Source organism: Prionailurus viverrinus, chromosome A2 (assembly GCF_022837055.1).
Source record: "Prionailurus viverrinus isolate Anna chromosome A2, UM_Priviv_1.0, whole genome shotgun sequence".
Taxonomy (NCBI): Eukaryota; Metazoa; Chordata; class Mammalia; order Carnivora; family Felidae; genus Prionailurus; species Prionailurus viverrinus.
This window is the reverse complement of record NC_062562.1, coordinates 22302368-22328844: the sequence shown is the minus strand read 5'-3', so window position 1 is coordinate 22328844 and position 26477 is coordinate 22302368. Positions and strand designations below refer to the sequence as shown.

Here is a 26477-nt window from a genome sequence, read left to right as displayed (position 1 = left end):
TAAGAATTTGATGTGTCATTAGGCTGCAAACAATACTGAACTCATTCAGCAAGTTTCCAGTTATTGCTGGGTGTGCCTCAGCACCAAATCCGCCGGGCTTAGTGAGGCTGGGGCTGGGGCTGGGGCTCCGCAAACCACGTTTCTGCTTTGCCAGCTGTTTCTGGCCAGGCTCTGCCAGAAGGGCCAGCAGGGGGAGGCCGTAAGGATGCAGGAAGGATGTGGGACTCGTTCCCTCCTGTTTGGTTCCTGTTGGCTTCTGGTTCCCAGCGCCATGGCTCCAGCAAGGCTCCTTGCCCCGGGCAGGGACAGCTCATTCCAGTAGCAGCGAACAAAGCTAGTTTACAGTTTTCCTAACACTCACTAAATCAGGTCCATTCACGTCAGAGACCCCAGCACCCGCTCCTCAAAACCCTTACCCCCCTCCAACCAGTGTGCCCTTCCCAGGGTCTCTGTGCGGGCCCCCCAGGTCCTCTCCTCTCGACTTCTAAGTCTTACCTAAAAACCTCTCCTCTTCCCTTCCCCTCTCCTGCTTGCCACCACCAGCTGTGGGGTAGCATCTGTTGCCTGACATTACTACTTCCGTGACATCCTACACTTCTCTTTTTGCCCTCTGTGGTCAACAATTCTTTTTTTTTTTTCAACGTTTATTTATTTTTGGGACAGAGAGAGACAGAGCATGAACGGGGAAGGGGCAGAGAGAGAGGGAGACACAGAATTGGAAACAGGCTCCAGGCTCTGAGCCATCAGCCCAGAGCCTGACGCGGGGCTCGAACTCACGGACCGCGAGATCGTGACCTGGCTGAAGTCGGACGCTTAACCGACTGCGCCACCCAGGCGCCCCTGTGGTCAACAATTCTTAACATGAAGTTCTCTCTGTGAAAATGACTGGCAGGCTTCTGTCCCTGACTGGACCCTGCCTGGTCCACTGGGAACACAACCGTGTTGAGTGGCATTTCTCACTATGTTCCAGTCTGGACAGTCTTCACCCGTTGAGCCACAGAGGGGTTCTAAGACCCTCCTAACTCACCGAGTGTGGTCTGTGAGCTGCCTATCAAAATGACAATTCCAGGGCTGCCCCTACAGAGAGTGGGACCAGGAAACTTTTTTTTTTGCAAGTGCTTCCAACTGCCAACCCCTTCGTTTGGACACACAGGTGTGGAGATAGTCTGACATGAGTCAGAATCAGAGACTCCCGGGTTCATAGCTGTGCACTCTGAGCAAGTGACTTAATCTCTCTGAGCCTGAGCTCCCTCACACGTAAGATATGAGTGGCACTAGGAGTATCCACCCATAGGGCAGAGATAAGAATGAAATGAGCAGAAAAGTATTTGACTCTGGGCCTTGCGTGGGGATGGGTGGGGACGGGGGGGAGGGACAGGAAGGAATGCACACCGTCCCCTACCTGCCTCGTGAAGACAGTGGTGTCCGGGTGGAGGCCAAGACCCCAGTGCCAAGCCCAGGAAAAGGAACAGCACTCGTAGCTGCAGGGACGGTGCCCATGAGGCTGTCTGAGTCCTTGACATGAAGTGATTTTTCAATGGCTGGCACCAGCCATGCATCAGTGGGCCTCGTTCCCAACTTGTCTCGTCATGTTCTTCTTGCTGGAGTCACACGATGTCTAATACCAGCAGAAGTAATTAAAAATAAACCGGGAGACAGCGAACCATTTCAACCCTTCCTTCAGCGGCAAGGAGGGCCCGTGTGAGCTCTTCCCGCAGAGACTGAAAATGCCTTTTCCTGTCATACCGTTGACTGCCCACGAGAAATGAATGTTCCTGCTATTTTCCCAAGACAGCTTTAGGATTTATCACCCTTGAAAAAATACAGCAATGACACACACTGACCCAAAACTTTCAGACCAAAATGCGACTTCAGACAGGGAAGGAGCGAGAGACGGAGGGAGGAAGGGAGGAGACAGAGAAATGTAACCCCCCCAACTGAGCCTTGAAATAGAACAGCTGAGGGACACAGGGGAATCTTGGAACATTCGAAAGAAGTTAAAAAAAAAAGTCTACTACCTGCCTATTACCTACTGCCTCCCCCCCCACAATGACATCAGTTATGATGAGCAGTCAATCCCAAAACTGTATACCTAGCCAGGTCCGTACCTCGTGCACCGGTTCCCCATAGGGTAGTCAGCACTTTGGAAAACAGCTCACGTCTGTCCCTGTTCAAGAGCCTTCCGTGGCTCCCCACTACCCTTGGATCACAATCAAAACTCTGTACTGTGCCCATCGAAGCCTGGAGGCGCTGACACCTGCCTGTCCCGCCTGCCTCCCCCATGGCACTGCCCCCATGCCCACCAGGCTTCAGCCACCTGCTCTTTATCCAGTTCCTCATGCACGCCCAGCTTTTCCTTTGCAGGGCCGTTGGAAATACTGTTCCCTCCACCCTTCCCTGCCCAGCTCCTTTTATTCACAGGTGCTCTCCGTAGGGAGACCTCCCTTGGTCACCCCATTCTCTGTTGCAGGCTATTGTCTGTCTCCTTCAGAAAATGCATCATGGATTCTAACAACTGGTCTTTTTACTTGTTTGTTATCTGTGATCTGTTATCTGCTCTCTAGGATCTGCCTGGAGCTGTCACGTCAGCCCCTTGCTCCTGGGCTCTGGTACAATGGCCTGGGACATGGGGGGCTCTCAGTACACATCTGTTGAATGAATGAATCTCCACCCCACCCCCACCACATGGCCACTCCTTTCCCTTTACTGCCCTTGCCACCCTTAAGCCCCCACAGTAATCTGGTTCTGTAGTATGAGGGACAGAGCTGGAGTGCAGGTGGGGTGGGGACAGGAGGAGCACCTTGAGACCTCCTCTACGAGCAGTATGGCCCAAACTCCTTCCCCAGTTGCTATGTTTTGGGTAAACCCCTTCTCCTCCTGACCAGCTCAAAGGAAGACAAAGAAAGAGCTTTGTAAAATCACTGGAAAGTCAGAAACGGAAACAATGTAGTTTAGGGAAAAAAAAGAAAGAACAAAAAATTCCTTCCAAGTTGCTTGAGACTATTTAAGGGATGGGTTCTTAAAAGGATAAGGCCTGACTCAGCTCAGAAACTCTGCTCCCCAGAGTGGCACATGTCCCGTGGAAAGATGAGGAGAGAGGGGTGCTGGAGTTTTCCAAAACCCCCTCAGAGCCACTAAGACAGAGCTAAGCCTTCCAGCATCTCTTCGAGGCCACTAGGATATGGCTGGGTTGAGGCTTCAGCTTCCAAATTATGCCAAGGGAGTGCTCGCTTCGGCAGCACATATACCAAATTATGCCAAGGGAGGGAGGCCTGGGGCAAAACCCCCAAAAGATCTCCTTCTTGGATCTTTGTGACCCCAAATCAAAGGACAGTGACTTCTAACAGTGTTTCCAAAAGAGTTCCAAAGTCAGACCCCCAAACTGTTCTGTGATCAAGAGCTTCCCTTGGACCCCAAACCAGGAGTCATGTTTGCCCCACCCCTCCATGCCATCCCCACCAGGCCACCAAGGATCCTCCACGGACCCTGAGCCCTGGTCGTCTCTCTAAGGGCCTCAGTGCCACTGTCCTCGCTTTTGTTCTGGACGTAACCGATAATAGAACACATAGCACCCATAACTGAAATAGCATTCACCTTTGAAATTCTTTATAAAGAGGAAAATCATTTAGTTTCACCCAGACAGCTTCGTCCTGAGGCCACACATTTGCCATCCGCTTCTCCTCTGCCTGTAACCTCAATGGGTGGTTCTGTGATCCCTAAATCTCTAACATTCTGCAGACCACGCCCCCTATACTTGGGGGTGGGAAGGCCAAGGAAATGAACTTATTTTCTGGGTGACAATGTGTGTGGTATGGACAGCTACCCCTGGGACCTATGGTTACTTTGTTTTGCTTTCCCCCTCAAAATGTCTGCATCCTGGTTCAGGGTACAGCCTCAGCGCTCGATGCTGGGTTGACATTCCACCAAATGCTAGTCATGGAACCCTGAATCATTGGGTAGCCTCAGTTTCCTCCTTTGTATAAAGGGGATACAACAGTACTCGCCTCTTGGATTTCTGTGTGAATTAAATACAGGTACAGCATTTAGAATGGTGTCTGATGCTTCGCATTCGGTGAGAATTCGCTCTCATTAGCTTTGTTTACACATTTCGGCACAGGAAACCAGCTGAGGGCACGCTCTTATTGAGGGCGATTCAGGCCCAGGGAAGCAGATGAAGCATCCTAATGCTGCCTGCACTTCTCATCACAGACCCAAGTGAAGGACAGGTCGTGCAAGGTTGTCTAACAGGCACAGAAGGATCACTGGCCCTCCGTGCACCCCCAGGAGTTCCGTGCACGACCACTTCACCTACAGAAGAAGCGAGTTGAAACGTGGTCTGTTATGTGGCAGCTGCAGCCAAACATCCCTCCAGGGGTATAACACCAAGCAAATAGAGTGATTAGCCTCTAAGCAGGTTGATTTTGACAGGGATTCCAAGGATCCCATTTTATTTGGATTCTGGGAGTCTCTGGCTTGCTGGGTCTCAGCAAAGAGGGAACGTGACTCTCCAGGGTGTTGCCATTGTTACTCGAGTGACATGAAAGCTGTGACACTGCCATGTGCCCCTGTCACCAGCAAAACAGGGTTCAAGGGGAGGTTAAGTCTGACATGTATGGAGATCCCACATGCTGGGCACTGAGTCCGGCCCCAGGCTGTGTGCCTGCAGCTCAGCCCCCTTCTGAATGGGCCCATCATTGCGTCCTATACTCCAGCCCTGGTGCAGCACTGACATAAAAGGGGAAAACCAGAAACTGTTCAGGACAGAAAAGTAGAAAGCATGGCTCCGAGCAGAGGAGACACCCCACAGCACAGACAGCGGTATTTGCAATCAAGGTTTCCACCCCTCTGCCATTGATTAGTGCAGTTATTCAAGTGGAAAAAAGCAGTGGAAAGGAAGGGGAAAGCCACCACAACCATCCTCTGTTGGTTAGCCAATGCACGGATTTCCAGAGGCATCTCAATGACTGAACAATACACTTAATAATTTCCTTAGATCAGGGGTTGGCAAACATACTATACTCTTAAAGGGCTTGACAGGTCTTCTGATAAGATTAGATTCTTTAAATCAGTTACCTGCCATTTTCTTACCCATTCACTCTGTCTTATGCATCAGGGAAGGTAATGATAAATCATTCGATGACCTTTTTTTTTGTTTTGTTTTTGGTTCACTTGAACTATATAGGTGGCAAGTATGACCATTTTTCTAATTTAAATGTAGGCAGCTTTATTTCTTGAGCAGGTCCTGCAATGAGTCCCTTCCACGTTGAAGAGTTCATATTTTATTCCAAGTATGTAAGAGCTGCTGTTAAGCTGCTAACCAATGGATATTAGGCAAAAGTAAATGGCACTCAATAAATGAATAAATAGCTCCTCATTTCCGCTCTCAGAAATAAAATGCTGGCAAGGGACACATTGCATGGACAATCATGATGCTGTCTTCAGACTCATAGTTAAATCACCAATAACACATTCCTTCTTCCAACTCATTCTAAAATGTTTTATTAAGCAGTTGCCTTGAGCAAGGCCCTGGATAGGCAGTAGTTTTAAAAAATGACACCCATTGCGGTGCCTGGGTGGCTCAGTTGGTTAAGCAATCGGCTTCGGCTCAGGTCATGATCTCGCAGTTTATGAGTTCAAGCCCCACGTCGGGCTCTGTGCTGATAGAGCCTGGAACCTACTTCAGATTCTGTGTCTCCCCCTCTCTCTACCCCTCCCCTGCTCACACTCTGTGTCTCTCTGTCTCTCGATAATAAATAAACGTTTAAAATTTTTTTAAAAAAATGACACCCACAAGTGCCCTCCTAGACTGCTCCCCACTTCCTTCTGCTTTCCCCTTCTGGGAACCCAACTGCCATATTGTAGTCAAGTCCAGGCTACTGCACTGAGGGGAGTGGGCTCACAGTGTGGCCCTGGAGGACTAGCCCCACATGGAGAGAGAAGCGTTCTGGAGAAGAACCGAGACAGCCCCGCCAAGCTCCCAGCTTCATGCAGCTTCAGCAGTGACTCTACCTGACACCATGGAGAGCAGAATCACCATCCGGTTAACCCACAGAATTGCAAGAAATAATAAATTGTTATTTTAAGCCATTAGGTTTGGGGATATTTTACAGTATTGCTATGATAAATTATTTCCTTTCCTTTTCCCCTTCTCCTCACCTCTTCTGTTAATTCTCTATTGCTACATAACATATTACCGCAAACTTAGTTGCTTAACTCCACATTTGCAACCCCACAGTTTCTTTGGGTCAGCTAAGCACAGCTTATCTGGGTCTTCCGTTCATGGTTTCACAAGGCTTCAATTAAGGTACTGATTGGGCAGTGTTTTCATCTGGAGGCTCACCTGGGGAAGAATCTGGCTCTAAGCTCATTCAAACTGTTAGCAGGAATTATTTCCTTGTGGCCATAAGACTGAAGGCACGGTTTTTTGCCGGCTGTTGGTTGGAAGATGTTCTCAGGTCCTAGAGGGTGTCCTCAGCTCCTTACCAATGGGCTTCTCCAAAAGCTGCTTACTTTATCAAACTGCCACGAAGAGTCTCTGCCTTCAGGAAGTATCCAGTCACTCTTTAAATATTTTCTGTTAAGTAAGGCTTACCCAGGATATCCTTTTTGATTAAGTCAAACCAACTGACTTGAGACCTTGATTACATCTACAAAATTCCCTCACCTTCTTATATTCTATGGGTTCGAATGCAGTCACAAGGCTCACTCATATTCAAGGTGAGGAGATTATACAGGGGGTAAACACCTGGAGGCAGGAATCATGAGACCACCCTAGGGTCTCTATGTCACACTTCTCATCAGGGCTGGGACATGGCGCATGGTGGTGGCACTGTTAGGAGATACAGAATCTGTCCCCAAGGACTCACCAAACCAATGAAGATGAAAGATAGGCCTAGAGGTAATTATCATGCTGGACATGAATCTACACTTCCCTAACAACAATCCTGAGGGAGTCTAAAGTTTAGGACTCAAGCAAAGACAAGATGACCTCTGAGGAGAAGAGAAGAGGGAAAGCTCGGGGCAAACCCAAGACAAAAGAACAAAGCCCCAGAAGCTGGGGAATACAAACCATGGCTGGGAAACAGCAGCTACCTGTTAATCCAGAACTCCACACCTGTGGGCATGTAACACACAGGAGTGAAGTGGGCTGGGTGGAGATGACAGAATGGAGAGGTCATAGTCAAAAGCAGCACGCATCTGAGGGGGCAGCCATTTCTCAGCTCCAGCCATTTTTTTTTTTTTTTTGCTATATGAGAATGTTGGATCCAAAGTGCCAAGTATACCCCTTTATGAGAGAAACTAAAACTTTAAAATTTTACATACTCTCTAAAGGAGTAAACATTTTAAAGTTTGTTTGTTTGTTTGTTTATTTATTTATTTATTTATTTATTTATTGAGAGAGAGAGAGAGAGAGAGAGAGACAGAGAGACAGAGAGAGAGACAGAGACAGAGACAGAGAGAATGAGTAGAGGAGGGGCAGAGAGAGAGGAAGAGAAAACCCCAAGCAGGCTTCACACTATTGACATGGGGCTCAAACTCACAAACTGCGAGATCATGACCTGAGCCGGAATCAAGAGTCTGGTGCTTAAATGAGCCAACCAGCCACCTCAACTCTCTCCACGTTGATTGACTGATTGATTGATTTTTATTTTTATTTACTTGTTTTTGAGAGAGAGAGAGAGACAGAGCATGAGCAGAGGAGGGACAGAGAGAGAGGGAGACACAGAATCCCAAAGACTCCAGGCTCTGAGCTGTTCAGCACAGAGCCCAACGCAGGGCTTGAACTCATAAACTGTGAGATCATGACCTGAGCTGAAGTTGGATGCTTAGCCAACTGAGCCACCCAGAGCCCCCTTCAGATTTTTAAATGATGATCAGGAGTTGGCAATTTTTTAAACAAAGTATGAGTCAAGAAACACATACCTGTGCACTGGATTTGCCCAAAGGAGCAGGTGCTCATAAAATAAGCAGAGAGGACAAAAGTATCCCAGCCCACAGCAGAAGCAAACACTGTTCCTCAGGCTGTTTCCTATGGTAGCTGCTCCCCAAGTGTGCAGCATCCACGTGACCTGGCAATGTGTGAGGAATGCTCATTCCCAGGCCCCAGCCAGCCCTACTGGATCAGAAACTCCTGGCAGGAGGTAAGCAATGCATGTTGGAATAAGTCCAGATGATTCTGATGTTTGCTCAAGTTTGAGAACCACTGTCTTATGGGAAACACTTTCCAGTCTTAAGATCATTTTCCTCTAGACTGGGTCGGAAGATGGCGGCATAGGAGGATGCTGGGCTCACCGCGTCTAGCTGGTCACTTAGACTCCACCTACACCTGCCTAAATAACCCAGAAAACCACCAGAAGACTAGCAGAATGGATTCTCCGGAGCCAAGTGCAGAGGAGAGGCCCACGGAAGAGGGGCCTCTCCCGAAGCGGATCACCTAAGGATAAGCGAGCTGAGCTTGCCCCTCCCACCCCTGTGGACCTTGCCGATCCACCCCAGCTAATATGCCAGATCCCCAGCACCACAAGCCTGGCAGTGTGCAAGTAGCCCAGACGGGCCACACCACCCCACAGTGAATCCTGCCCCTAGAAGAGGTGAAGAGAAGGCACACACCAGTCTGACTGTGGCCCCAGCGGTGGGCTGGGGGCAGACATCAGGTCTGACTGCGGCCCCGCCCACCAATGCAAGTTATTCAAGACAGCACAGGGGAAGTGCCCTGCAGTTCCGCACCACTCCAGGGACTATCCAAAATGATGAAACGGAAGAATTCCCCTCAAAAAAACCTCCAGGAAATAACGACAGCTAACAAACTGATAAAAAATGATTTAAACAATATAACAGAAAATGAATTTAGGATAATAGTCATAAAATTAATCGCTGGGCTTGAAAACAGTATAAGGGATAGCAGAGAATCTATTGCTATAGAGATCAAGGGACTAAGGAACAGCCAGGAGGAGCTATTAATGAGCTGCAAAATAAAATGGAGATGACCACAGCTTGGATTGAAGAGGCAGAGGAGAGAATAGGTGAACTAGAAGATAAAATTATGGAAAAAGAGGAAGCTGAGAAAAAGAGAGGTAAAAAAATCCAGGAGTACGAAGGGAAAATCAGAGAAATAAGTGATGCACTAAAGAGAAATAATATACGCATAATTGGTATTCCAGAGGAGGAAGAGAGAGGGAAAGGTGCTGAAGGTGTACCTGAAGAAATAATAGCTGAGAACTTCCCTGATCTGGGGAAGGAAAAAGGCATTGAAATCCAACAGGCACAGAGAACTCCTCTTCAGACGTACATAACTTGAATCGATCTTCTGCATGACATATCATAGTGAAACTGGCAAAATACAAGGATAAAGAGAAAATTCTGAAAGCAGCTAGGGATAAACGTGCTCTAACATATAAAGGGAGATGGATAAGACTCGTGACAGATCTCTCTACTGAAACTTGGCAGACCAGAAAGGAATGGCAGGAAATCTTCAATGTGATGAAGAGAAAAAATATGCAGCTGAGAATCCTTTATCCAGCAAGTCTGTCATTTAGAATAGAAGGAGAGATAAAGGTCTTCCCAAACAAACAAAAACTGAAGGAATTTGTCACCACTAAACCAGCCCTACAAGAGATCCTACAAGGGGGATCCTGTGAGACAAAGTACCAGAGACATCGCTACAAGCATGAAACCTACAGACATCACAATGACTCTAAACCTGTATCTTTCTATAATAACACTGAATGTAAATGGACTAAATATGCCAAGCAAAAGACATTGGGTATCAGAATGGATAAAAAAAGCAAGACCCATCTGTTTGCTGTCTACAAGAGACTCATTTTAGACCTGAGGACACCTTCAGGTTCAAAGTGAGGGGATGGAGAACTATTTATCATGCTACTGGAAGTCAAAAGAAAGCTGGAGTAGCCATACTTATATCAGACAAACTAGACTTTAAATTAAAGGCTGTAACAAGAGATGAAGAAGGGCATTATATAATAATTACAGGGTCTATTCATCAGGAAGAGCTAACAATTATAAATGTCTATGCACCGAATACGGAAGCCCCCAAATATATAAAACAATTACTCACAAACATAAGCAACCTTATTGATAACAATGTGGTAATTGCAGGGGACTTTAACACTCCACTTACAGAAATGGATAGATCATCTAGATACACGGTCAATAAAGAAACAAGGACCCTGAATGATACATTGGATCAGATGGACTTGACAGATATATTTAGAACTCTGCATCCCAAAGCAACAGAATATACTTTCTTCTCGAGTACACATGGAACATTCTCCAAGATAGATCACATACTGGGTCACAAAACAGCCCTTCATAAGTATACAAGAATTGAGATCATACCATGCATACTTTCAGACCACAATGCTATGAAGCTTCAAATCAACCACAGGAAAAAGTCTGGAAAACCTCCAAAAGCATGGAGGTTAAAGAACACCCTACTAAAGAATGAATGGGTCAACCAGGCAATTAGAGAAGAAATTAAAAAATATATGGAAACAAACGAAAATGAAAATACAACAATCCAAACACTTTGGGATGCAGCGAAGGCAGTCCTGAGAGGAAAATACATTGCAATCCAGGCCTATCTCAAGAAACAAGAAAAATCCCAAATACAAAATCTAACAGCACACCTAAAGGAACTAGAGGCAGAACAGCAAAGACAGCCTAAACCCAGCAGAAGAAGAGAAATAATAAAGATCAGAGCAGAAATAAACAATATAGAATCTAAAAAAACTGTAGAGCAGATCAACGAAATCAAGAGTTGGTTTTTTGAAAAAATAAACAAAATTGATAAACCTCTAGCCAGGCTTCTCAAAAAGTAAAGGGAGATGACCCAAATAGATAAAATCATGAATGAAAATGGAATTATTACCACCAATCCCCCAGAGATACAAGCAATTATCAGGGAATACTATGAAAAATTATATGCCAACAAACTGGAAAACCTGGAAGAAATGGACAAATTCCTAAACACCCACATGCTTCCAAAACTCAATCAGGAGGAAATAGAAACCTTGAACAGACCCATAACCAGTGAAGAAATTGAATCAGTTATCAAAATCTCCCAACAAATAAGAGTCCAGGACCAGATGGCTTCCCAGGGGAGTTCTACCAGATATTTAAAGCAGAGATAATACCTATCCTTCTCAAGCTATTCCAAAAAACAGAAAGGGAAGAAAAACTTCCAGACTCATTCTATGAAGCCAGTATTACTTTGGTTCCTAAACCAGACAGAGACCCAGTAAAAAAAGAGAACTACAGGCCAATATCCCTGATGAATATGGATGCAAAAATTCTCAATAAGATACTAGCAAATCAAATTCAACAGCATATAAAAAGAATTATTCACCATGATCAAGTGGAATTCATTCCTGGGATGCAGGGCTGGCTCAACATTCGCAAATCAATCAACGTGATACATCACATTAATAAAAGAAAAGAACCATATGATCCTGTCAATCGATGCAGAAAAGGCATTTGACAAAATTCAGCAACGCTTCTTAATAGAAACCCTCGAGAAAGTCGGGATAGAAGGAACATACTTAAACATCATAAAAGCCATTTATGAAAAGCCCACAGCTAACATCATCCTCAATGGGGAAAAACTGAGAGCTTTTTCCCTGAGATCAGGAACATGACAGGGATGTCCACTCTCACCGCTGTTGTTTAACATAGTGTTGGAAGTTCTAGCATCAGCAATCAGACAACAAAAGGAAATCAAAGGCATCAAAATTGGCAAAAATGAAGTTAAGCTTTCACTTTTTGCAGATGACATGATATTATACATGGAAAATCTGATAGACTCCACCAAAAGTCTGCTAGAACTGATACATGAATTTAGCAAAGTTGCAGGATACAAAATCAATGTACAGAAATCAGTTGCATTCTTATACACTAATAATGAAGCAAAAGAAAGACAAAGAAACTGATCCCATTCACAACTGCACCAAGAAGCATAAAATACCTAGGGATAAATCTAACCAAAGATGTAAAAGATTTGTATGCTGAAAACTATAGAAAGCTTATGAAGGAAATTGAAGAAGATATAAAGAAATGGAAAAACATTCCGTGCTCATGTATTGGAAGAATAAATATTGTCAAGATGTCAATACTACCCAAAGCTATCTACACATTCAATTCAATCCCAATCAAAATTGCACCAGCATTCTTCTCGAAGCTAGAACAAGCAATCCTAAAATTCATATGGAACCACAAAAGGCCCCGAATAGCCAAAGTAATTTTGAAGAAGACCAAAGCAGGAGACATCACAATCCCAGACTTTAGCCTCTACTACAAAGCTGTAATCATCGACCGCATGGTATTGGCACAAAAACAGACACATAGACCAATGGAATAGAATAGAAACCCCAGAACTAGACCCACAAACGTATGGTCAACTCATCTTTGACAAAGCAGGAAAGAACATCCAATGGAAAAAAGACAGTCTCTTTAACAAATGGTGCTGGGAGAACTGGACAGCAACATGCAGAAGGTTGAAACTAGAACACTTTCTTACACCACTCACAAAAATAAACTCAAAATGGATTAAGGACCTGAATGTGAGACAGGAAACCATCAAAACCCTAGAGGAAAAAGCAGGAAAAAACCTCTCTGACCTCAGCTGCAGCAATTTCTTACTTGACACATCCCCAAAGGCAAGGGAATTAAAAGCAAAAATGAACTACTGGGACCTCATGAAGATAAAAAGCTTCTTCACGGCAAAGGAAACAACCAACAAAACTAAAAGGCAACCAACGGAATGGGAAAAGATATTTGCAAATGACATATCAGACAAAGGGCTAGTATCCAAAATCTATAAAGAGCTCACCAAACTCCACACCCGAAAAACAAATAATCCAGTGAAGAAACGGGCAGAAGACATGAATAGACACTTTTCTAAAGAAGACATCCATATGGCCAACAGGCACATGAAAAGATGCTCAACGTCGCTCCTCATCAGGGAAATACAAATCAAAACCACACTCAGATATTACCTCACACCAGTCAGAGTGGCCAAAATGAACAAATCAGGAGACTATAGATGCTGGAGAGGATGTGGAGAAACGGGAACCCTCTTGCACTGTTGGTGGGAATGCAAACTAGTGCAGCCACTCTGGAAAACAATGTGGAGGTTCCTCAAAAAATTAAAAATAGACCTACCCTATGACCCAGAAATAGCACTGCTAGGAATTTACCCAGGGGATACAGGAGTGCTGATGCATAGGGGCACTTGTACCCCAATGTTTATAGCAGCACTCTCAACAATAGCCAAATTATGGAAAGAGCCTAAATGTCCATCAATTGATGAATGGATAATGAAATTGTGGTTTATATACACAATGGAGTACTACATGGCAATGAGAAAGAATGAAATCTGGCCCTTTGTAGCAACGTGGATGGAACTAGAGAGTGTTATGCTAAGTGAAATAAGCCATACAGAGAAAGACAGATACCATATGTTTTCACTTTTATGTGGATCCTGAGAAACTTAACAGAAGACCATGGGGGAGGGGAAGAAAAAAAAAAAGGTTAGAGTGGGAGAGAGCCAAAGCATAAGAGACTCTTAAAAACTGAGAACAAACAGGGTTGATGGGGGGTGAGAGGGAGGGGAGGGTGGGTGATGGGTATTGAGGAGGGCACCTTTTGGGATGAGCACTGGGTGTTGTATGGAAACCAATTTGACAATAAATTTCATATATTGAAAAAAAAAGATCATTTTCCTCTCTCCTGAACCCATTTCCTGTATCTACGATCTTGAAGACTGCCCACTATGGCATGACAGAGTCCTCTGCTAAATATCTAATGTTCAGAATAACAGAGAAAGAGGACTGCTTAGACACTGAACATCTCCTCACTTTAACACAATGCTAAATCACACTGGGATCCATGCAAACTTACTGCGCTCAATTTCACAGACAAATCATCAAGAAGATAATGTGTACGTGTATATATGTGAACACCATAAAACTCTCCAGAATGCAGCAGGAGGGATGGAACCCTGATATGAACTTCTAATCACAGAAAAAGACTGTTTGGGGGTACCTGAGTGGGTCAGTTGGTTAAGAATCTAACTCTCCATTTGGGCTCAGGTCATGATGTCACGGTTTGTGAGACTGAGCCCCGAGTCAGGTTCTGCGCTAACAGTGCTGAGCCTGCTTGGGAGTCTCTCTCTCCCTCTTTCTCTCTCTGCCTCTCCTCCACTCACATGTGCTCATATGTCCACTCTAATACATAAATAAAATATTGTTTTTAAAAAGAAGACTCTCGGGGCGCCTGGGTGGCTCAGTCGGTTAAGCGTCCGACTTCGGCTCAGGTCATGATCTCACGGTCCGTGAGTTCGAGCCCCGCGTTCGGGCTCTGTGCTGACAGCTCAGAGCCTGGAGCCTGTTTCAGATTCTGTGTCTCCCTCTCTCTCTGACCCTCCCCCGTTCATGCTCTGTCTCTCTCTGTCTCAAAAATAAATAAACGTTAAAAATTTTTTTTTTAATAAAAATAAATAAATAAAAAGAAGACTCTCTTGTTACAAAAGTCAAATCTGCTTCTGCTTGATAATACTTTATAAGTCAATGAAGCTCCTTTATGTAATGTTTAAACTTCCAGAATCCTGGTTCCAATATATCTAAAAAAGCAACTGATTGAAAGTCAGTATTGTATCTTTGGCAAGATATGTTGACATTTGTGTTTTGTCTGAAGAACTGTGACTTTGAAGACCTCATTCTATGCCTCTCCTTACAAGTAAGGATATTCAAATACCAATATTATTGAGCAACTGCTATCCACCAAGTATCACCAAATGGGACAGATTCAGAGAATTCAGTATGTGAGACTTGTCTGATAACACATTTGGTCTTAATGAAGCTGCTTATGAAAAGACCCTCTCACTTTCTTATGTACGATGGTCCCAAAAAAGTCAAAATACCCTTCAACATGCTATGAAACGTCATGGCACCAGCAAACATTCCACATGACTGCAAAATGTCTGTGGCCCTACCCATGTTTACTAGCACTGTGGCCTCCCACCCCGCCAGGCCCCTCGGTCACTCAGCCACACCTTAGGACTGTGCATTAGGTACCGGCCACATGCCCAGCATCGTGCTGTATGCTCCAGGGGTGCACATGTATCCAGCACATTCTTCCCTTCACATGACTACATCTATCAAGGAATTACCTGTGGCCTCCACCTATCCCTGAAAACCTACACCTGAAATCCTACATCTAAAATCTCCTTGTCCAACACTGAACTGCCATCTTATACGAGGGCTAGGTTCTAAGGTAGTGCTTGTTGCGGGAGCTGCAATCAGCCACATCTATCCCTGGGCATCCCTTAAGCCGTATCACAGTCCCACATCCCCTGAGAAAGCCCAGCACAGCAAACGTTTCCTCCAGCTTCAGAAGTGATGGCTCTTTCTAAGGTTGAGCACCAGGAGAAGCAGTTGGCATCCATTTAGGGACCATGTTGTTCAAAACGTATGTATCTTTAAAATGCAGATGCACACTCAGTGAGGTGAGATGTCAGTGTTATCAGAGCAATGTGGGGACCAAGAATGACTAAGGGAACATGGGATGACACCTTGACATGTCACACTCCCTCAATGGCACACACTCTCTGGATACAGCTGAAGACACAGCGGTCATTTGTCTTCTCTTTCTTTTTGCCAAGTGTGTGTGGTTAGTTCGGTTCCAGGAAATTAAATACACAAAATAGGTAAAGTAGGACAGACTTGGTCTGAATGGTCTTACGCACTTATAGAGACAGTCAGAGTAATGCCACTGGCTCATGGGACAGGACAGCGCCTCTGTGATACCCCTGGGATAGCACCTTCTCTGACTGGCCTTTTTCCTGTGAAAATTCCACCATTCAGGTGAGATAGAGATCACCAACTGCTAATCTGCTGATTGGTGCCCACTAGAGGAACTTATTAAAAACATGGATTACCACACCACATCCTTAGAAATCTTGATTCTGTAGGCATGGGATAGAGTACAAGTATCCAGAATTTAAAAGATCTCCCCAGGGAATTCAAACTGGCTAACAGCTTGAGGAATCTCTGGGTTTTGGCACTCAGACACACCAAAAACATTAACATCCATCATGGACACCCTAACATATGGGTTCAGCAGATAAATAAACGTCAACTTGGAAAGCAAAGAAGGAACTAGAACAGTGTACAAGCTTTGACAAGGATGGGGAACAGCCCTGGGAGATGGAGAGAAGCTTCTGGGTGGTAATGAGGGTAATGAGGGTGGTGAACGAGGAGCTAGAGAAATACAGAAACACACAAGAGAGGACTGGGTGGCCGCCATGGCCAACTTCACCATCTATAGATGCAGGACTCACCAAGCAGCTCTGGGTCCACGGAAAACAAAGGTGCTGCCCACTATGGACAAAGCACGCTTCACAGTGAGTCTTTTCACTGAACACGCTGAATGTGTCTTTACAGGTTTCTTCTCTCCTCCAAAAAAGTGTCATTTTGAAAACAAGGAAAGCTATAGTATTTGGCTTGGTCAACCAAAAACTACAAGCCTGAGAAACAGTAGTCTTTATGAGATTCAGTCCAGATGGGGCACCTACCCCTGGACAACCTGGGGGTTACAGCACAACACAGATTCTCCATGGACCATGCTGCATGGCATCAGCACCAACTCACCTTCCGATCTGGCCAGTTGTACTTCGCAAAGATAGTGTCATAGGTGTCCACTGCCCCGTCGGTGATGAGCATGATGGCCTGGCTGCAGACACTGCCTTGCCCAGTATGGTTGAACTGCGGAAGAAAGAAGTTCAGACTAAAAAACACACCAGAGTTCTGTACATCCGTGAGACTTCAGAGGCATGAGGGCTTGGGCTTGGGAAGCCTCTCAAAACAAGAGCTTGTTCTACTTCACCAAAACACAACCTACACCATAAGCTTCTCCCCACGCATTCACCATATTTGCTCTGACAAACTGGAACTAAATCCAGACGGCAGAGAGGATTTCTGAAAAACACACGCAGGGTGGGAAGTGAGGTTCGAGGACACATAACCTCTCTTACCTTCAAGCACAGATACTGCCTCATGATACAAGCCCCAAAGGCACTGGTACAGTCACTCTTTAGCAACACTTGACATGGGCAGAGCATACGTGGCCAGCAACATCTCTTTTAAAACCTGAATGAATCTGGCTTGATGGGTACGGACTGCACTATATAGTAAAATCAGGGAGGTTTTGGACACATAAAGTCAGAAACAGGCCAATTCAAACTAGAAGCCTAGGCATCCTTTTGTTAGGGTTCGTTTTAAATACATATTTGTTAGGGGTGACTGGGTGGCTCAGTCGGTTGAGCATCCGACTTCAGCTCAGGTCATGATCTCACGGTTTATGGGTTCAAGCCCCGCGTCAGGCTGTGTGCTTACAGCTCAGAGCCTGGAGCCTGCTTCAGATTCTGTATCTCCCTCTCTCTCTGCCCCTCCCCTGCTCACACTCTTTCTCTCTCACTTTCTCAAAAATAAATAAATAAACTTAAAAAAAACTTTAAATATGTATTTGTTAGCAGGTAACATTACATGTTAGTTTATTACATATTTATTTTGTCACATATTAGTTTATTAACATATTATGTATAGCAGGCTGAAATTCCAAGATTATGCCCACTGGTGTGTAAGACCCTAAATTTCTTCAACTTTCAGTTTTACATGGCATTATAAAAGCTCCCAGTCTTTGTGAGTGGTAGACAGGGTGACCAGACTGGTTACCAGAGCTTAGTGTCCTTTCCTTGAATCAGGGTTGAAGAACTCCCTTAATGATTGCTATCAATGCTACAATTCAAAGCAACACCATGTCCGTTAAATACCCTATAATTCCATGACAATGCCGAGGCATGAAAATATACAAAAAGTCTTCAATTTTCAGTAGTGAAAACTCCCACCATTATAGTTGGTGAAATGTATTCATTAATTCTAAATTATTTACTAGTGCCCACACAGAGCTGGGGCTGAAACATATAAAAATCCCCTCCCTTGTGTAGTTTGTATTCTATGTGGGGAGATATATAAAAACAAAGTAAAAAGTAAATTTTGTTGTATGTTGTGTGATAACAGCAATGCTAAGAAACAAAAAAAAGAGAAAAGAAAGCAAAGTGGGGGGACAGGAAATGGGGAGGGGGCAGCTTTAGAAAAAATAGGGAAGACCTCACCAAGAAGGTGATGTATGAGTAGCACCTGGAGGGGGGAGTACCTGTGGGGGGGGGGGGGCATCTCAAAGAGGGCAAAGAGCATGTGCAAAGGCACTGAGTGGGCATGTTTGATCTGTTGACCATGGCACTGGGGAAGGATGGAGACTGGTCTTAGATTTGCTGCTGGTTCCTGGTGAGCCAGAGAGCTAATAAAACACTCAAGTTGAATGTTTAATGTCTAGTCTCTGTGCACTTAGAATTCTCATGTGGAGACTGAAGTTGTGACTAGAGAAAACTATAACTAGCTGGATGAATAAATGGATAGAAGGATGAATGAAAGAAGGGATGGATAGAAGGATGATGGATGGATAGAAGAATGGATGTAGGGAGGGATGAATGAATGGATAGATGGATAGATGGATGGATGGAGGGAGGAAGGGATGGATGGATGGATGGATGGATGGATGGATGGAGAGATGGAGGGAGGGTTGGAGATGGATAGATGGATGGATAGAAGGATGGAGGGAAGGATGGATGGATGGATGGAGAGGGATGGATGGAAGGATCAAAGGAAGGAAAGGAGCGAGGGAAATGGGAGGGGAGGAAGGACGGAAGGAAGGAGGGAAGAGAAGGAAGGAAGGAAGGAAGAAAGGAAGGAAGGAAGGAAGGAAGGAAGGAAGGAAGGAAAGATGGACAGAAAGAATTTCTTGGGGCCATATTGGGATAGAGCAAAGCCACCTAAAACATACATGGACTGCCATAGTATAGTGAAAAGCACTTAATTCCATCCCAGCACCACAAGCCATGTGCCTGCAGTAAGTTCTGTCAGAGTATCCTTTTCTTCATTTATAAAATGAGACTACCATGCGTTGTTACAACGCAGGTTAAATGTTCATTATATGGCAGGCAACAAGTATTAACTTACTTAATCTTGACTAGCCTCTGAGGTAGGTACTATCATTATCACCACTTTACAGGTAGGGAAATTGAGGCACAGAGAGATGAGTTAACTTGCCCAAGGTCACACAGCTACCCTCTGTAGTGGCCAGGATATAAATCCAGGCACTCCAGCTCCAGAACCTACTCCCAGATTCAGCGTACTCTATGGCCTCCCAGTAAAGAGATGAAGGTCCTTGAGGAGATGGAGATACATGGCAAGGCTCCATAAGCACTCGTCTCCTTCACCTGCTTCTTCCTCCCTCCATTCTTTCCAGAATTCTAGGGCCACATGACAATCATCAGGTCCCCCACTCTGAGAGTGAATGAGTGCTCCTCAAATTTTGTGCCTTAGGTTCACTTTAGTCCTGGCCCTGGCACCCACTCCTGCAACTCAGACCAGACCAATGCCCTTGAATTAATGAGCATACATGGCCCATGATAGAATATCATAGAAATTCTCAGGTAGGTACTAATATTTGGGAACTAAAGCCATCACACATAGCTATGGTTCTACTGTCTTTATCAATATAACTAACTATTCCAGAGCTCTCTTGCTCAGGAAGATAAAAACTGCAAATAACTTATTTGCTTATTCCAGGAACGTCTTGAAAGGCCCATCAACTCCTCAGTAGAAACTGTCACAGGACAATTTGTACCCTAAGACTCTTGGGGAAAACACTAACCTCAAAATCTTCTCTCTGCTGCATCCACCAAGTCTAAACTAGAATATTAGGATTCTCACCCAGTCTTAACCAAGCCTCTTCCTCCCCCTCTACTCTGAAAGACCCACATTCAACCAGACTTCATAGTCTCCAATACATGACTTTGTCCCTTCCACTTTGGGACATTACTAACATTCTATGGTCATAGTGCATTTTCTTCCTTACTGCAGTAAGAAGAAACATCTCTGCAGTCTTGCCCTATCAACAAGTTGTTCTGGAAATGTTTTGGGGAGGCTTCATTCAACATTGTCTTCAAATCACTGAATAAAGCCGGCAGCGGACCACTGAATAAAGATGATCTATGCTTCAGTTCAAAGAGGGCTGGAGTTCACCCTGGGCCTGTTGTTCATGCAACTCATTTGAAAACATCCTGGAAAAAAACTCTCCCAAACAAAAGGCAAAAAAGAGTGGGAAATGAAGATATCTGAATGATGCAGACTGGAAGACAGGGCTGCCCTGAGCTGTTTATTTAAAAACATCACTTTCCTCTCTGGCTGAGCCCCTGGTATTCTCTGCAGCAATCTGCAGTTGGAGAATTTTGAAGAATGCAATTAACTTCAAATGCTTTGATGAGTATTATCTCTTCTCTGCATATTTGTCTAGAACTTTTTTTTTTTGAATAGCGCGAGTGATGAAAGTGTTTTCCATAATAATAACAATGACAAGGGCCTGATGAGGAACTACAATTAGCTCAGTGATTCATCAGTTAGCAGCGAAAATTTCAATGCATCCTGACATTTAGAGCATTTGGTTGTGATTAACAGCCTTTGAAATGTCACCGAATTTTATTTAATTGGCTAAGAAAAATTTTTAAAAGGTAATCACTGCAAAGATCATATTCATCGCCAAAAACGATAATTGCGGGTGTCACATGACAAGGTAGATGCTAACTACTGTAGCAAACTGGCTCTGTGTTCTTACAGAAACTAATGAATGCAGCAGAGATCAATAGCTGGAAGAGTCTTAGAAGTTTATTTGAATGCTCCTTTCAAAGTCCTTTGTGCAACAACTGCAAGCCTTTAAGTCACCCGAGCAAATACTGACACTGAAATGCAGGTAATTGCAAAACAGAGTTAACTTCATCTAGTAACCCCTGAACCACTCTGAGCCCCGGTCACAATCACAATTTCAAGTGTGTGTGTGTGTGTGTGTGTGTGTGTGTGTGTGCGCGCGCGCATGTGTGAGGGAGAGAGACAGACACAAAGACACACACAGAATGTGTGTCTGTGTAACTGAGAAATAACTCTTCGTTCCTATTGGCTTGCAGGGGCAGGCATCATGCACAGGAGAGAATTACATCACTTAAAGGTCATACTGATGAAGTGGAAAACAGCGAAAGAAAGCTTCACTTTCATGGGAGATTAACCAGCTCTGTGTTTTTCAAAATGTTTGGCTATTTAAAAGCCTAGCAGCTAGAGACAGGATGGAAATGTTTCTCTCTCTGAGATAAATGTGCACTCAAAATATGGTGCCAACCGTCAACCAATCTCTTATCGGGGACATTTTGTAACATTTCTGGTCCTTCCATTTCTTGCTATCCAGAATTTACACTGGACCCATTAGGTTTTCTAACTGGCCAGACCCCAGAGGGTTTTTACAGGTGAAGGCAGAACAGAGATGTGTGGAAGATTTCCCTGGTTCACAAATACTTATGTGAATGAAGGAAAGAAATCCACCCGTGTGTTGGTGATTTTTCTGGACCTGAGAGGTGCTGGGAGGTTAATAGACCCTGCTGGAGTATAAGACACATTATGCCTGAAGGTGTGCTTGGTGAGCTGTGACTTCTATAAGATTCTAACCCTGAGGTTCTGATATGATATAAAGAGTTCTTGAGTCAATAAGTTTGAGAACTGGTATAAATACATTTTTAAAAGGTCTGTTCCCTGGAGGACTTTGAAGACCTTGAATATGCACAGGTGTGTTGTGAGTCTCTGGGACAGGAGGACGGCATCTCCCCACCTCGACAACACCTGGGGTAGAGTATCCTGGCAGACCAGCATCGGCTGGGCATGCAGTGGGAAACACTGGCTTGGAAGTGTTTGGGAACAAAACTGGTAAGTGGACAGGGTGGGGAGAGAGAAGTTACCAGGGCAAGAGAAAGGAAAGAAGGGAAGATAAAGGGAAGTGGACATTCCCAAGGACGTGGGCAGGAAGTAAGACCAAAGCATCAAGAGCTCCGGCTGCCTCTAGAAGCCACAGGCAGCCTGGCAAGAGTTGAGGCTGCCCAGTGACTCCATGGTCATAGACATGACACTTCCCAGCCACCCCAGCCCTGCTGGAAGGGAGGCAGGTACTGCTTCACTGTGCTGAATCCTCAACCCTGGTCCACCAGGGCCCGCTTCATGGGTATATCATGTGCACAGGGCCCGCACTCGGGGCAACCCTCTGCTGTCACTCTCTTAAGATTCTTAATGCTTCTGAACATTTTCATTTTCATTTTTTCTGAGTATTTTTAATTTTTAAAAAAATGTTTATTTATTTTTGAGAGAAAGACAGAGAGTGAGTGGGGGAGGGGCAGAGAGAGAGAGATACACACAGAACCTGAAGCAGGCTCCAGGCTCTGAGCTGTCAGCACAGAGCCAGACGCGGGCCTTGAACCCACGAACTGTGAGATCATGACCTGAGTCGAAGTCCAATGCTTAACTGACTGAGCCACCCAGATGCTCCTTTTCTGAGTATTTTCACTTTGCACTGGGCTTCACAAGTTATGGGTCTATTCCTATCCCCATTTTACAGATGAGGATAATAAAGGTGAGGCAAAGCAAAGTTTTCTCAAGGCTTCACAGCAAGCTCTGACCAAGTCAGGCTTCTCAGCCCAACCTGCCTGACTCCAGAGGCCACAAACTTCACATGACAAGCATTCCCTAACTCTTGCTCCTTCACCACTTCTGCCAAAGAGCCAGAAAACAGAAATTCACGGCAGGACACATTTCCAAACAAGGGATTCACGAGTTCGGAGTGCCTCCCCCTGCTCTAGACACTAGGCTTTTGAGATAAAAAGAGAACCAATTTTATAATTGTGACAAATCCTTTCAATATGACTTTCTAGAAAGAGCCTGCCAAATATGCAGAGTTTGGCATCTCCAAGCCCTGAGACGGTGCCTATCCAGGGTTCAAATCAGAATTTAAAGATGTAGCTTGGCCCCCTGCTCTGACCAGCTACGTTTGCAAATTATTAGTAAGCTGTGAAGAGGGCTGTGCTGTCCCTAACACTGAGCCTTACACAAATGTGAATTATCTGCAGTCAGCAGTCTCGTGCAGCCAGGTGGGAGGGAAGAGCCGAGGGCGATTATGTGGCACCTTCCCTCCTTATCTCTCCCTCCTCTGCAGTCCCAGCACAGGCTCAGGACCAAAATCTCAATGGCCCTCTGTGTGCCAGTGGATATTATTGGTAAAAGAAAGTCTAGAATTAGGGCTTGAGAGGCTAGTGTAGCTGAGTGAGAAAGATTCCAGTTTTTGAGATGGGCACAACTGAGCACCAGGATGAGCCGTGTGGTGTTGGGTGGGTGATCCTATGCAAACCCACACCCGGGGCCCCACCGAGTGGCCTGAAGACTGGGTGCAGAGGGGCTTCTGGGCCCCTGGCTGGTCTCCCAGCTCCTGCAACAGCTTAACGTAACTGCTGCTCCGTTTAGGGCTTGTTTGCCCTCAGTTCCACCCCGTGACTTTCCCTGCATTCCACACTTTCCCGGCTCCCGAAGAGTTTGGACAAGGCTCATCCAAAGGAGAACACTAGAAGATAAGCCAACGCTTTTCTAAGCCATCTCTCCCTTTCTTCTTTCTGATCTGGGGGCCTGGGTGCTTTCTGGCAACAGCTGCACCTCTTCCAAGGTACCAGCTGCCACAGGACAGGCCTCCCCCTGTGACTCCGGCTTTTCCCAGGCAGCCCTCCGTGGCCCCATTCCCATCTAGATGGCCATGAGGAGGAGGCTCCAATGGCGTCCCTTGCTCTTGTTTTCCCCCCTACCCTAGAGAGGAGCTGCTTCCTGCTGCTCCCATCTGAGGATGGTTTCACTCTCTGGTTTCTGAGCTTTTCTATCCCCTATGCAACCAATTCCCTGAAGTAAATCCCGGCTGTTTGAAACACCTAGAGTGATTGCTATTTTTCTGCTTCTTAACATCTTAACCTACCTCCCTGGTCCAAGCCACCAGTTATGCATCACCCAGATAACTTAATGGCTCCCAGCTATTGTCTTTGTTTCTCAATACAGCAGCCAGGGACATACTGCTAAAACTCAGGCAGGTCATGTCGTTCTCTGCTCAGACTCCAGTGACTTTCCATCCCACACAGAACAAGAGCCAAAGTCCACCTCCCCCCGCCAGAGTCTGGAGGGCTCCATGGGGTCTGGCCCCTGCTACCTCCATGATCTCATTCCCTTGCACTCTCTTTCTCCCCTGCTCTGCTCCTCACACTGGTCTCTCATGGTAACTATGCCAAGCATCACTGCCTCAGGTCTTTTGTACTCTGTCCTCTTGCTGGCAACTTCTGAAGTGACTGTTCCCTCACTTCCTTAAGGTCTCTACTCCAACCAAGGTCACCTAATCAGAGAGATCTTTCCTGACCTCACTGTATAAAGCAGCAAGTCCTTACTATGCTGGCACAAAGGGGCTCTCCATAGGCACTTCATCTGTCTTTTCCCCTTAGACCTGAGGTCAGCAAACTTCTTCTGCAAAGTCCACACAGTAAATATTTTAGGTTTTACAGACCATATGGTCTCTATAGCTAATCAACTCTGCCACTGTAATGCAAAAATAGCCATAGAAGGTACGTAGTCAGGTGAGCATGAATGCATTCCAATGAAACAATATTTACCAAAAGAAGACGCAGGCTGGATTTGGCTCACGGGCCATAATTACCCAACCTTTACACTAGTCCATTAAGGCAAACCCTTTGTGTAGTCTGTTCTCTGGTGCATTCCCAGTGTCTGATATTAAAAAATACACAACACATACTAGTTACATAAATGATACGGAACCTGCATTGATAAAGATTGCCATTATTTTCCTACTACTCTCCCAGAGTAATAAGAACACAAAAGTCACATGTTCTTCTAGCTTAACACAATTGGATTGGAGGGGCAGAACCCCCAGCCCAGCACTCCCCAAAGTTTTTCATGGAATGTTAACAGGTGCTACCTGAAAAACTGATTCTTGTTCCAAGAAGTGTGGGAAACAGTTGGTTCAGTGGCATTCTTTCCTGTAGTACCTACTGGAACTTTGATTATGTGACTGTGTATTAGGAATCTCCAAGGGGCTGGAAGAAAGGCAGGGATGGGTACGGCACTCCCTAAGCATACTGCACAGAGAACGTTTTTCTTCTGCTAACCATCACCACAAGCAGGGATTCAGTATGAAACACAATGAGGGATGAGTCTACTCTATGAAGAAACTGAAAGTTTCTGAGGCAAAATCCGCACTGGAAGGTATTTAAGTGTTGGTGGTCCCAGAGCCAACAAGCATGGCGGGTGAGTGCCCTGATCAGAGGGCATTTTACACTCCGCTCAGCCTCACTGGCTGGACCTGGGTCCCCAGAGGACCCGAATAGCCAGCCTCACCCTCCCATCTGATACCTATGGATGCCACTCAATGACAGCAGGAGCTAACTACTGTTAGCATTATTTGCTGGTCCACGATCGAACAATTTAAAAAAAATCCATCTATTCTCCTGGACAGAAGAAAGGCAAGTCAAAGAGGAGCTTACATCACTGAGAATGTTGAAGGCCTCATTCAGAGCTATATCCAGCATTCCAATTCCTTTGGCAAACAGCTTGTCCAGATGCTCCCTGAAGTGCTGAAACGACAAAGTAGAAAATTCATTAGCGTCCATATGGTTACGTGATGCCAACCTTGGGTGTACACCAGGACCAGTGCATCCCAGGCCCAAATGACCATAGTGTGTTCTTCTTCCCTTCAGAATTCAAAACATAAGAACTTATTCAATATAAAATTTACCTGCCATATGCATTTTTAGCTGTGATCACATTCTAGGGAAAGAATTCATTTAATTCTGGTGAAAAGTACTTAATTTATCTAAAATTCCTTCTTTCCTTTCCAGTTTCATCTCTCAAAACTTACTTTATCCTCTTCTACCCTCAATTTTTCCACTTCTGATCACTTCTGAGACTGTGTACATGCTCTCCTCACTGGGAATCCACTCTCCATCCATTTCCTGGCTCCCCTGCCACACCTGGTCCCATCGACTTTGGAGACCTCACCGCCTTCCTGCCTTGGAAAATTTCCTAGACCCCCCCATCTCTGACAGTGACTTAGAATGCTTCCTTAGTGGTGGCGGGGGGCTGGGTGGCTCAGTTGGTTAAGCGTCTGACTTTGGCTCAGGTCATGATCTCATGGCTTGTGGGTTTGAGCCCCACATCAGGCTCTGTGCTAACAACTCAGAGCCTGGAGCCTGCTTCAGATTCTGTGTCTCCCTCTCTCTCTGTACCTCCCCCGCTTGTACTCTTTCTCAAAAAATAAATAAACATTAAAAAAAATTTAAAAAGAGAATGCTTCCTTAGGACCCCATGCTGCACCCCATGCTCAGATATACCTTTCACTTAGCACTCCAGGTATGTAACTGCCTAGTTAGATTCTGCCCCCACTCGAGACAATGATGTTCTGAGACCAGGCATGTCTTGTGGCCTACTCTATCT

General features: G+C 45.2%; 1 protein-coding gene across 1 annotated transcript in view; it reads right to left on the bottom strand.

Annotated features, from left to right (window-relative positions):
- Positions 1-26477, bottom strand: part of CACNA2D3 (calcium voltage-gated channel auxiliary subunit alpha2delta 3) — an 865909-nt gene that overhangs the window by 379048 nt on the left and 460384 nt on the right. Inside the window, exons 10-11 of the mRNA XM_047850751.1 lie at positions 25529-25618; positions 16665-16778 (exon numbers count right to left, since the gene is read on the bottom strand). Of these exons, the coding sequence (XP_047706707.1) occupies positions 16665-16778; positions 25529-25618 (204 nt within the window). The remainder of the gene's footprint in view (positions 1-16664; positions 16779-25528; positions 25619-26477) is intronic.